The sequence below is a fragment of the Eurypyga helias genome, unplaced genomic scaffold, assembly GCF_000690775.1.
Source record: "Eurypyga helias isolate BGI_N326 unplaced genomic scaffold, ASM69077v1 scaffold5365, whole genome shotgun sequence".
Lineage (NCBI taxonomy): Eukaryota > Metazoa > Chordata > Aves > Eurypygiformes > Eurypygidae > Eurypyga > Eurypyga helias.
In genome coordinates, this window is record NW_010253282.1 from 1 (window position 1) to 13486 (window position 13486).

Consider the following 13486-nt stretch of genomic DNA (forward strand, 5'->3'; position numbering starts at 1 on the left):
CCGATCTCCACTCGGACATCGAGTGCATGTTTGTTCAGTTGTGTTGCATTTTATCAGGTACTGTGTTTAAAGGCAAGCAGGGGTTTCTGCTTGTTCTAAGAGTTACATGGCCCATGTCTTTATTTTATTCTTTCAATACCGAAAAAGTCCCATTTCCTTTACTTTTGTGGGTTGGGAAGACCGTTTCTTTGCAGCTTCCAGGGTATTATAGTTCGGAGGAAAGAGCCTGCCCATCTGTCATGGCAGACTACCTGTACGCTTTAGGAGTGCAAGTTCCTAATAATTATGAGATGATTGTTTCAGCTTTCACCCTTCAGAAAGAAAATCTAGAAACACTAGAAGCCATCGGCTTCTTGGCCGCTGAACTTGGTGTGCTTCCTTCAGACTTCAGCTACACGGGCATCAAAGATAAGAAGGCCATTACGTACCAACCTATGGTTGTGAAGAAGGTGACTCCTGAAAGGTACGTACAGTCTGGGTGCATTCAGGTTAGCACATATTTTTCTAAGTTAATAAATCTCGATGTGGTACGATCTTCTGAAATGTTCTTATTGATGTGTCTTCTCTTCTCCTGTATTAGAGCACACTAGAAATGGCTTTAATATTTTGCAGCTTTAGGGATTATACACCTTAGTGCTGAAGCCTCCCAGAGCTGGAAGTTTAAAGAATGGTCTTGCCTTTCTCTGTGTTTTTCATACTATGAATATCCTGTATCCTCTGGGGCAGTATCCGTGCTCAAGGGATCCACTTTACAATTTCTTAAATACCATCCACTAGCTGGAACTGAGACAAAGCCTGTACTTCATGACACAACAGGTTTCCACGTGCTATTGAAGTATTGCCTTTTGGTCCCCAGACGGTAACTTACAAGCTTTATACACCTACAAAACTGACGTAAATCATTACAAATACACTTTGGAGAGATGCTGTCTTTGACTATTAAGTATCAACTCTGTTGTATTGTCCAGTTAAGAAAAATGAATCTAAATAATGAAGATACTGCCAAACCTGAGGGCAGAAATTGCATTCTCAATAATGTGTCAATCATAGAATCATAGAATCACTAGGTTGGAAAAGACCTTAGAGATCATCCAGTCCAACTGTATCATATAAGATGTGCCTTTCCGTTCCTCATTTTTGTTACTCTCTATAGCCAATTCAGTGGGTAAAGACATATATATTAAGTTCTGCCATAGTAACAGTAAAAAATAGCTGGAATCAAAACCATAATTTATTTCTTCCTTAGCTTTAACTTTCTAGAGGCTTTTGGGCTTAGCAACAAAATACGCTTTACAAATAAAGCAAAGTAGAATTTACGAGTTTAGAATTTATTACTAACATAAATATATAACAGTATTAAAATTGTACTGCAGCCTGGGCTGTAAGGCCAATTGTTCAAGAGATAATTAGCAAAATTTTGCATTAACATTTAAATGATGAAGCAAAATAGTTAAATGCTTCCAAGCCATTAGCATAACAGGGAGAATAAGTAATTTTTCTCAATAGATAATTTATAAAGTTATTAGAATATTGCTTAGAACGTAAGCTCTTATGCGAAAGTTTCCTTTGATTTGAATGACACTTACTTACACATAAGAACAAAGGGATTGAGTGGATACTTTAGAGGGCAAATACTTGAACTGTCAGCTGTGTTTCCAATTACAAGCATGTGCAAGCATGCCCAGAGATTCAGTGCTCTGAGTTTGTTTTTGTTAAGGCTGACTGAGAACGAGCAATTGTGTTTTGGAGTCTGCTAGAACCCACTACTTTTTCCTTTTTTTTTTTTTTTTAATGAAAAGCAGATTTTTTGGACTGAAGAGTAAATTACTTATTTTTCAATTAAAAAATGCAAATTTCAGTGCAATTGCCTTGAGAAAGTGCAGTGAATTGCTTCATTCTGGTATCTGTCAAGCTACAGAATAGAAGTGCAAATGAAGCAAACATTTTGAAGTGTTTCTGGACTGTAACCAAATTTTAAGACTTATGTGTCCATTTGATTTGGTTTTCTCATAATAATCCATTTTAAATCCCTTTTCATTTTTTTAAAGTTGTTTTTAATTCTAGTGCAAAGGTTAAGAAGACGTTTATTATAAGTTGGATAGCTTTAGTAGAGGATGGTTCATAATTTCTCCTAATTATTTATGCAGGTTGAAAGAAATTGGAAGCAAAATGGAGAAAAAAGGCATGAGAATACACAACATACATTCAGCATGCCAGCACCTTAGACTTGGTCAGCTGAAGGGCAATCACTTTGATATAGTTGTGAGAGATCTCAAACACCACGGTCATGACTCTTCTGCAGATTTGAAAGAGAGAATATCTGAAGCGATGAGAAATGTTGAGGTAAAAAAGCCACATGGCTGCCAATAATGAACAGAGTTTTAATTCTGTGCTGTAAAAAAAAATCAGGTACTTTTAAAGGAAATACTTGTAATAGCAAATTAATGCCACTATTTCCCAGTTTTGATGCTTTTTGCTATTTAATGTCTTTCCTGCATTACTTAAGGAATTGGGTGTAAAGCTGCCTTCCAAGGAGGGACCATAAGTGAATTCATTCTGTGTTACAGACTGCAGACCCCAGAGTGGTGCAGCAAGACAGATGGGAACTTTGGTAGCAAAGGAGTATGGGTATATGAGCTGTTGCTGCACAGACCTAAGGCCAACCGAAGGGTTGTGTTTCACTGTGGCAGTTGACAGGGTGAAAGAATGTAGTTGTGTCAATGTGTTGCCTTTTTTGGTCATAGAATCATAGAATGGTTTGGGTCGGAAGGGACCTTAAAGACCATCTAGTTCCAACCTGCCTGACATGGGCCGGGACACCTTCCCTAGGCCAGGTTGCTCAAAGCCTCATCCAGCCTGGCCTTGAACATTTGTGAGAAACAGGCATGGTTGGCTCAGGTGAAGAACTTTCATGGCACATATGTGAAATATCTGTAGCAGAGAAAGAAGATCCCCTGAAATTCAAAGGATTTTGATTGCTGTTATCCTTAAACCACTGAGAAACGTAAAAGCAAATCATGGAAGGGAAATACTTTAGATGTTTTGTACAGCAGTAATTTTCTTGCCCTATCTTACTAAGCAATAACCATAATACCAATTACTTTAAGAAGATTAATTCAGGAATAAAGACTTGAATGAAAACTACCTCATATACAAAAGCAAAATACTTTACATGTATTTTGGAAATTAATTTATCATTGAAAAAAGCATTCAGCTGGTACTTTAATGCTTTTCACTCTCTCTGATCCATCTGACTGTTTTATTGTATTGCTGTTCAGAAGGTGAACAAAAATTTCTGATTGTGTGCCATGGTTTATTAGATTTAGCTTACTGGTCACATAATGAATGGCAAAACCAGCAGGTGTGTGAATCCGAAATACGGATTTTTTTATCTTCCATGAAAACAAAATTGTATATGGGACCTATGGATGTGCAAAGCAAGGTTATATAATTTGAACAGAATAACCACTTCCAAAACAAATACTGTATGTTTTTTGGTTGTCTACTCCATGCGTACTTCTTATTTTCTGGAAAGCGATGTTCTGATTGGGTCACATGACTGTGATTTTACTACCCACATGTGACCTAGAACTTAATCAGGAGAATTAAAATCCCAGTTAGCAGAAGTGCTCGCTCTTGGTCTTTCCTCTTGTGATAATAATACAAATGATCTCATGTGAAAACAGATTTGGATTTTTAAGAAAAAATGTCTCACGGTAGTTACTGTTCACTACCTGTGCTATTTGCTTGAACACATAGTTTGGCTCATATAAAAAGCTTGACTACTTTGACTTGACCTGTAGTTGTATTTATAATAATTAACTATATAAAAATAATTGTGTTTCATTTACTTATTTTTTAATGAAAGTGAAGGCAATGACAGAACTTGATTGTCTTTTTAGATGTTTCTAAATTAGATGCTAAAATATTGTAATGAATCACGAGTTAAGATTTTGTTACATATTACTTCTGATTAAAAAACTGTTAGTATGCATTTTGGATGTAAATGAGATGTATGTGTGTTGTACACTTAGTCTTAATAATTCTTCATGAGGTACTTCCATGCTTTTAACATATTTATTCTTTATTATTCTAGACAAAAGGTTTTGTAAATTACTATGGACCTCAGCGATTTGGACAAGGACAAAATGTTCAGACAGATCAAATAGGATTGGCTTTACTGAATGAAAAAATGGTATTTTCCTTTTGTATTTTAAGTAGTTACTGTCAAGTTAATTTCACATTACTGTGGCAATGTCTAGTGCTGGAGTTGACCTTCCCAGTGAACAATTTCATTTGTGAGATAAACCCCTATGTGTGCTTGAAGTAATTGCCAGATCAGTGTTGACAACAACATAAGCATAATGATCTTCATACTGAAACAAAAAATCCTTTTTAAACAGCAGGTGCAGCTTTAAATAGTTCAAGTGATTTCTCTGTCTGTGACTGGTAGGTGATTGTGATTGTCATCATGCCACCTGGCAGAGAAGTGGCTGCATTCCATAAATGGTTTGAACTCAGAAATGAAGCAATCTTTATACAATGTTTATTCGTGGTCCTGATTACCTCCTAACTTGTAGCCTCTTTATCCTGCTGGGGGTCTATAAGCTTCTTTAAAATGTCACAACATATTACATGGGATCATATGAAAGGATTTGCTTCTTCAATACCACAGTAATTTATCTGCTATGTAGGAAAGATTGCTGCTTTCCATTATTCCTTGGCTACTTTCCCAAACTCTTAGTTCTGAGCCATTGCTGCCATGTAAGCTAGGGAGAGCTTATTGCTTAAGCAATAATTCATAAGATAAGAGCCATATACTTTTCAATATATGTGGTATTGTACTTGGCAAAGCTCTAAAACAGAATCAGACACTACAAAGTCAAATAAATACTTGAGTATCCTTTTCTTCTAATCTTGTTTTGATTCTGAGAAAACTCAGGAAAACTTTGCCTCCAAATATAAGAAAATCATGAGGGCAGCCCATAAAAGTTACTGTTGATGTATCGGACATTTTGAATGCTCGCAGTTGGTACCAGGTACCAGTCCCTGAAGAATAATGATTTAAATCTCTAGTCTTAACTCAGTTATGTTTTAATTTAAAGCATGTAGAAACTACTGTTTATATTAAAAATGTGCCAGTATGTGCTTGCACAGTCCAGTCCAGAGTAGGACAAGAACCAGATGTCACAGTTTGGTGTAAGTGTTAGCAAATTGTGTGGCTCCACTGGTGTCGGAAGTAGCAGAGGTTAGTGTAGTGTCTTCCCTGTCACAGTGTCACCTAACCTAATACAGGTCAGTAATAAAAAAAAAAAAAAAGGAATATTGCTGTCCCTCTGTGTGAGACTGGAAAGTGTTGTGTCTAAATTTTGCATGGTATGTGCAGGAGGGAAAGAAGAATCCTTCCTGTTCAGGATAGAGTGATGGCATTACAAAATAGAGGATTTCTCACTGGATGTTCAAGAAGAGTGATTTCTCATAGAGCTTTGAAAGCTGTCTTTTGTGTGACTAAAACCTTTCTTTAATCTGAGAGGGAACACAACCATGTTTCCTCTTCATGGCATCTTCTGTGGAAGGGAGAATATGACTTTGACCTAAAAGGACTGATACAATTTTGAGAGCTTGTAGAATATGTTAGAATCAGAGACATGGTTATCTGCTTAGTTGAAAGTTAGATTTAAATGCCTAAAAATTGTTATTAATATTGTTCTTTGTAGGTGAAAGCTGTGAAGTTATTTTTCACACCTGAAGATACTGATGACCCTGTGAACAATGCAAAAAGATACTTTCTTCAAACTGGTATGTCCAGTTAAGTTGTCTGTATATTTATTCAGGGTCAGTGTAGTGGGGGAATAAGGTGTTGCTGCACAGGGAGATGCTGCTGCTTTATACAACTTAAAGCTTATTCTGTGGAACTCAGTAGAGTTGCACAATTAAAAATTAGATGAGGATGAGGCCCTAAATGTGCAAAACAGTAGAAAACTAATATATTTCAGGTGCAAGACAGTATAGAAACAAATGCTGTATAGCATGGTTCTGGAAAAGACTAAGATAATTTTATCAAAGCCGTTTTAGCCTCCTTCCACCTGTCTGCTTTTGGAATAAACTTCTCCCTAATAAAGGAAGTAAACAGGAGTGAGGCAGCCAGCTCATACTCTGCACTTAACACATTTGGGCATCTAATTTTCTGAGATTTCTATAGCAATTTTAGCTCTTGGTTTTTGCACTTTGGGGCTTTGCTTGTACATATCTTTAATGAGGTATCTCTTCCGTGGTTTCCTGTTATCTACCTTCTTCTTGTCTTGAATTAAAATCAACAAAATTAAAAAACCTAAAAATTTGGAGTTGCTCTCAACTTCAAATGTATTTATTTTTTTAAAATATTCTACCTCTGTTAGCCTGCTTATCACTGCAGCTTGACAGAACAACTGTGATACATAGCTTCAAGAGACACAGACATGTTTCATTTCACAAAAACGATACAATGGATTATTCTGTACTGTACGCTGCTGTATGATGCATGGAAAGACATTGATGTGGACCCTGAGAACAGCTGCTTGCCTTTTCCTGAAAGCAAAAGGTAGAAGACTACATGAGAGGCTTTGTCAGATAATCACTTGTAAAGAAAAAATAAGTAAACCATAACATTCAAAATATAAAACATTTGTATAATGTTGTACAAATGTGATTAAATGTGTTTTCATCTTGGTTGAGGCTCAGACTTGCCAGTGCACAGTGCAATTTGTACCTTTAAAATAAAGACATGCTTTTTACCCCCTGTGAAATACATGTTCTCAAATTACATGAAGTAGAGATTTAATGTCCTTTCATAGCTTGGTTTTTACTTTCAGTTACCTGGTCTAAAAAAAACTTTGGAGTGATGAAGTCAGTTTCCTTAAAAAAAGAAAAAAATAATGCAAACTAGACTGAATCACTGAATGGCAGCTACTTCAGTTCATCTGCGTGAAATAGAGTAAAATTCATGGGATTGTGTTGATAGCCATAGAAGATGAAATGGGTCTGACATGACATATTGAAGGAAAGGGAGTAATAACCTAAATAACCTAAAAGTCAGCATGAAGAGGTTAAACTGACATGATTTTTCCCTACCTGATTATTTCATCATTTTAAGTGTATTTCTTCCTGACAGGTAATATTTGAAAAATCAGAGATTATTTATATGGTTATTTTTGTTTGTATCAGAAGATGCAAAGGGCACACTTGTGATGCTGCCAGAATTTAAAGTGAGAGAGAAGATGTTGCTACGAGCTTTAAATCGCTACGGTGTAAATCATGAAGGTTGTACCAAAGGATGGCTCAATATTCCTCATTCCATGCGCATATTCTATGTCCATGCTTATTGCAGTAAAATTTGGAATGAAGCAGCATCGTATCGGCTGCAGATTTACGGCTCAAAAGTTGTCAAGGGTGATCTTGTCTTCGCAGAAGAGAATGATGAAAGCGTTTCCCTGAATGACAAGGTGAGTCTTCACAAAACAGTTCTTGTAAAAAAACCCCACCAAACTTAATGCACTTGAATACACACTCAGATGTACTCTAATGCTTTTATTTTGGTTCGTTCAATAAAATATGTAATATTAGTGACAAAGGTGACAGAAGTGATGTAAGTTTATTTGAGTTACCATAAATAGGCATATAAGCTAGATGTATATTAGCAGCTTTTCTCTGTTCTGAACGTTCATTTTATTCAAGTGTACAGAAGGAACAGAATGTCAGAATTGCTAGATGTAAGAATTTAGCCTGCATGGTATAAAATGCTCTTCTTAGGATGTGACTAGGGAAAAACTTCAGCATGGACTGGGTGTGCTTATATCATCAGTCATGTAGGCCTGAGCCTTGCTCTCCAGATCAGACCTTCCCATTACCTAGATGTTCATGAACGTAAACACACTGTGAGAGGTGCCCTCAGACTGAACCGGTAATCTCGTTGCAGCTACACAGTCAAAGAATATTTAGGACAATTTCACTTAATCAGTCAGTTAAAACAGGCTGACGGTGGGGTCTAAGCCGTTAGCACCTGTTTCAAAAAATGCAACAATCTTCTTGGGAAAGTAGTGAAGGGCAAGGGAGTGCTTCTGCTTGCCCACAGCACAGCCTGGGTGCTGTGCATGGAGCCATGGGTGAGCCAAGGCGCAGAAGCCAGCCCTGGAGTGTCTGGTGCCAGGTCTCAGCATGCTGAAGTCCATCCTGAAGCCATCTCTTCTTTCAGGGTTGGCATACCTCTTTCTCACTGTGGAAGCAATTGGGTCTCTTTTTCCAGGTAACAAGTGATAGAATAGGAGGAAACAGCCTCAAGTTGTGCCAGGGGAGGTTTAGGTTGGATATTAGGAAAAAATTCCTCACTGAAAGGGTTGTCTGGCATGGGAACAGGCTGCCTGGGGAGGTGGTTGAGTCACAAATCCTGGAGGTATGAGATGCTTAGGGACATGGTTTAGGGGTGGACTCAGCAGTGTTGGGTTTATGGCTGGACCTGATCATCTTAAGGGTCTTTTTCATCCTAAAAGATTCTATGATTCTATCTTTCTCCTGATCATCAGACAAAGCATAGAATTTTGCAGTGTTTTACTGGATACTAAACAGGCATGTGCATAGGCAGAATGCGTCTCATGTCTTTTGGGTGAACATCTCAAAATTTGAAAGCAAGAGCACTTGAAAGGTGACTGAATAACCTCCAGTCCCTGTAGAGTGGCTTCTGTTCCACTGTGATTTTTCTTCAACAGTATGTTTGAGAGAGAATGTTAATAAAACAAGTAGATCAAATCAAACAAAAAACAGAGGTATCAAATTCAATATTGATTTATTGAATAACTCAATTGACAAAATAGGAATAAATCCTATTGAATTTATTCAACAATCCTATTGAATAAATAGGAATAGATATATTCCTATTTAATATAAAACATGTTTCTTAGTATTTTTGCTTTTGCTGATGTAGCACAAGATTGCATGGTCGCCGTTAACTTGAAATTCAAAGAAGGTGAGTTTGGAGGGATATTTTGCTCATTAGTGGTAGCTAGCATCAGTTAATGTTTAGTGCCATTCACCAGTAAACAAATTTCTTTATATTAAGCATCTCTACCATTTTGAAATAGATTATCGTCCCTGTAGTAGTCAAATGACCTCTGCAAGCTGGGGACTACAGTGCATAATTAAATATAAAAAAAAGTGTATGTTTTATTTTTAAAAAAGGCTTTTGCTTCTTAACTCTTACATGTCTTGTCAGGTTCATGCAGTCACTGCTCCAGAAGAGTCAGCTAACAAATACTCTCTAAACCAAGTAAGTCTGAATGAAACATTCTGAGTTGTTGATCTCTTTATTTAATTAAAACGTTTTGGTTTAAAAATTACATGATTAAATTAACTGATGCAGTCTTCTGAATGCGCATTAAAGAAAACACATGTGGACTAATCTCCACTCTCACAACAGGAGGAAAGAATATTTACTTTGTAATGGAAATAAGTGCAGTGTCATTTGCAGTATGGCAGTATTTATCTGGAAGCTGAATATAAATACTTTGAAAATTCTTTCAGTCTACTGGGAAAAGCATTCAGGAGCAGTCGATGTTCTGATTTTTGAAAGTGCAGAGCATGTAGTTGTGAAGTCTTACATAGGCAACTTAATGCCTTTATTGATATATCTTTCCCAACAAGCAAGGAAATTCATGTTGGTATATTTCTAGTCTGGTTTAGGAATCCTGACACATTGATTATTTATCCTGCTTTAATTGTATCCAAGATACCTGCTTTGCACAGATTTATTTCAGAAGAGAACCTGCTGGTTTACTATTTCAGGCCCCAAACCACAAGACTTACACACATTTAAAATTGTATTTAAAGGGAAATCAATGGGCTTTATTTCAAATATGTTTGTTGTTTTGTTTTTATTTTGAAGGTGGTTCTTCCAATGGTGGGCCATAGTATCCAGTATCCCAGTAACAAAGTTGGGCAATGGTACCATGAAAGGCTTTCTACGGATGAGCTGCAGATGTGTAAATTCAGAGTGTCTCCATTACAGCTGAATATACCTGGATGCTACAGACCCATTTTGAAGAACATTCAGAACCTGTCGTATTTTTTGGAAGAGAGTGAAAAAGGAATTGAAAATGAAGACAACCAGCAGAAGGAATCGGAAGTCTCTCTTCATATTTCATTCGACCTCGATCCTTCCTGTTATGCAACAGCCTGTCTGAGAGAAATAATGAAATGTGACTTTTAAGACTCCAGTTGATTGCAGGAATAGTATGCAATGGTGATATTTTATGCGTAATGCCAAGAAAATAAGGGAGAGTAACAGGTTCAAGCCAGGAACACGTAAAATTTGTAGACTGATGTTCATACTGATTAGGAAGAAACCCCACCAAAATCCTCTGAAATGTTCCAGAAGCCTTCCAAACCCTAAATGCAAATGCTTGGATGCACTAGGGGTACAATTGAGTGTTATGCCAGGCAGGTCTAACAGAACTTAAAGAAGCCATGGCCTGCAAGCATGAATTTCTTATTTGCATGGATATCTGACTTTCAAAGTTAAATCCTGTCAAAATCTTTGCAGCAAACAAATGCATCTTTTATATCATAAGAATATTTTTTTTTTAAATGGTTTATACTAAATGCTGTTCAAGGAATAATGTTACAAGTTTGCAGCCTACAGGTATCTAAGTCAAAAGTTGCTGTACTGAGGTTCACTAAATATATTGTGTTTTCATTCTGTTCAGGCACTAAGTGTTAAAAGGTAAAAGTCCTGAGTCAACAGTGACCAATATCTTATACTTTACCAGACATTTGATGAATCTCCCAGCTTAAGGTAACGCCGAGGATTCTGGGATTAGGTAGTGCGTAGCTGTTGGTTAGTGCCTGTTCAAGTAAGCTCACTGCGACGAGGTGAGGAATTAATATAACTGCAAAACTGCTTATAATAGAACCAAAGCTTTTGTTGTTTGCAGGATGCAGACCTTGTTTCTCTTACTGTGAAGCATTACAGTAGCTAAAAAATGTTAATCGAACCATCCCTGGAAAAAAGCTTTTATATTTCTTAAATAAAAAAGAAAAAAAACCAGTTAACTGTGATAAAATGAGTGGATTTGTGGAAAAGGGGAGAGCAGAAAATGTCATTTACCTTGACTTTAGCAAGGCATCTGACACCTTCCCACAATATTCTTGAAACCTAGTTAGGACATTATGGTCTGGGTGGGTGGACAACCAGAGGGGTAAAACCATGATGGGATGGTGAGGCTGGAGCGTCATGGCCATGCCCTACCTGCAGCGAGTACCGCTGGGTCTCGCCTGCACCCCATCCTGTCTCATGTCTTTTCAGTGACCCAGAGGCGGGGATGGAGTTCACTCTAATTGGATCTGCGGATGACCCCAGATTGAAGGAACAAATGGATACTCGAGGATCAGGCTGCCATTCAGGGCAGCCTAGACATGCTGGGGCAGCAGGCCACCAGGAACCTCATGACGTTCAGCAAGGAGAAATGCCAAGTGCTACCCCTGGGAAGGAAGCACCCCTGCAGCAGCCCAGGCTGGGGAGCAGCTCTGTGGGAACGACCTGGGGGCCTGGTGGGCAGCTGAACATGGGCCAGCTGTGTGCCTTGGCAGCAAGGATGACAGCAGCCTCCTGGCATGCGTTAGCAGGGACACAACCAGTAGATCAAGGGAAGGGATTATGTCTCCTTTTTCAGTACTTGTTGGACACATTTAACTTCTACGTCCAGTTTTGATCCCCAGCACAAGAGAAACGTCAAAAACTGGAGCGAGTTTAGCAAAGGGCATCCACAGTCTTTGGGCTCTGGAGCACTTGCCTGTTCAGTAGAGGCTGAAGGAACTTGGGCTTTGCAGCCTGGAGAAGAGATGGCTTGGGGGGAACCAACAGCAGCTCCCCAGTACCTATGGGGAAGTCAGCAGAGGATGGAGCCAGGCTCTTCACGGTGCATGGCAGGGGACGAGAGACAGTGAATATAAATTGAAATGAGAGATTCAGATTGGTTAGAAGGAAATACTTTTCCCCCATGAGGACGGTCAGGCAGCGCAACAGGCTGCCTAGAAGCTGTGTGGTGCCCATCTGAGGAGGTTTCCAAGACCCAATGGGATAATGCCCTGAGCAATCTGGTCTGAGCTCGGAAGCAACCCTGTTTGGTGGAGGCAGTTGGACCCGAGACCTCTTCCAGCCTGGGTTACCCTGTTATCCTAAGCAGAGTATTGCAAGGGTTTATTCCATCTGTAGATGGCAGTATGACTTAAAACTAAAATGGAAAAGTCTACTCATTTTTACTAGAGAGAATTAATAATATAAATTGAACTCTGTTTATGTCATCAGCCTTTCAGTTGTTAACATCTGAGTAAGAGACATCTCCCAAGGTTGATAAATAGACCTAGAATTATAGGAATAGGAGAAACAGACACATAGAAACATAGTCCACATGATTTCAGTGCTTGTATAGAACTGTATAGCAGTGAAGGATCCAGATAATTCACAGCCTTAAACAAGAGGATTGCTCTGTAAGTCTGTAAGTAATTCAAAATCTGACCCTTAGCTTTTATATGGGAAAACAGACTGTCGTGCAAACAATAGCTACAGAGCCACTGCAGGCCATTTACAACGCTTGCTCTATTACAGTGCTTACTCTACACCTTGTGTTTATGGTACACAGCCAAATTGATAGAAAAATCCATTTCCCTTCCACAACCCATCTCAGACAGCTTTGTTCCTGTCTTTGCTTTTCAGTATCACCTCTTCTGTCTCCCGCCTGCCCTTAAGAACATCCCTCCTCTGGAAAATTATTTTTAACTCGAGTCATCTTGGTACAACACAGCCCCAAAAGAGTTGTCCTGTCACCACGGACCTGGTAAAGTTCTCCAGTGTGGAGAGGAAGCTGCATGCGGTTACAATGACCAGAAGAAATAAACTAGTGCTGAAGTCCTATTTAAAGACACTATTGTGATCGTCTTCGATGTGGCTCAAAACAGCCTTGAAAGCCATCTCAGTGCATGCAAGATTTGAGTACAGAAAGTATTAGAAGTTGAGCCTTGATTTGGAAAAAACCACAAAAGGTCAGTTTAAAAGGTTTTTGATTGAGAGGCACGCTATTTTAAAATAAAGGATCAGAGGATGGTGTTAAAAGAGTTCCCCTATAATCATTTTAGGCTCATTTGTCAGTACTTCCATTGAACACTAAAAGGACTAATCTTCTTAAGCAAATCATTCTTTCAGCAACTTTAAGGTGAAAGAGCTAATTATGTGTGCCCATGAGTTAAATTCCTATAGTAGAAAAGTTCTACCAGGGAAAAGTCAGGTTAGCTGTTAGAGTGTTTATATGGTAAACATCCTTCTTACTTCAGTGAGCATTTATTTGTAATTCATTCTCTTAATCCTAGCAGCTATTCTGCAGCATTGTGTACACAAACAGCTGAATTCAGAGAGTTTTGTATGAGTGCAATACCCAAATACTCAGCTCCCTAAATGTAATCT

The 13486-nt window shown here is 38.3% G+C and overlaps 1 protein-coding gene across 1 annotated transcript; it reads left to right on the top strand.

Annotated features, from left to right (window-relative positions):
• Positions 1-239: 239 nt before the first annotated feature.
• Positions 240-10237, top strand: PUS7L (pseudouridylate synthase 7 homolog (S. cerevisiae)-like). The gene is made up of 7 exons (XM_010152605.1): positions 240-463; positions 2148-2343; positions 4097-4195; positions 5718-5799; positions 7204-7481; positions 9245-9298; positions 9914-10237. Exons 1-7 carry the CDS (start codon positions 240-242, stop codon positions 10235-10237), a joined length of 1257 nt encoding a protein of 418 aa, XP_010150907.1.
• The last annotated feature ends 3249 nt before the right edge of the window (positions 10238-13486 follow it).

Coding starts and splice junctions, on each gene's coding strand:
- PUS7L (XM_010152605.1), top strand. CDS start 240: ATGGCAGACTACCTGTACGCTTTAGGAGTGCAAGTTCCTAATAATTAT. Junction 5,800..7,203: donor AAGATACTTTCTTCAAACTG/GTATGTCCAGTT, acceptor TGTTTGTATCAG/AAGATGCAAAGGGCACACTT. Junction 9,299..9,913: donor ACAAATACTCTCTAAACCAA/GTAAGTCTGAAT, acceptor TTTATTTTGAAG/GTGGTTCTTCCAATGGTGGG.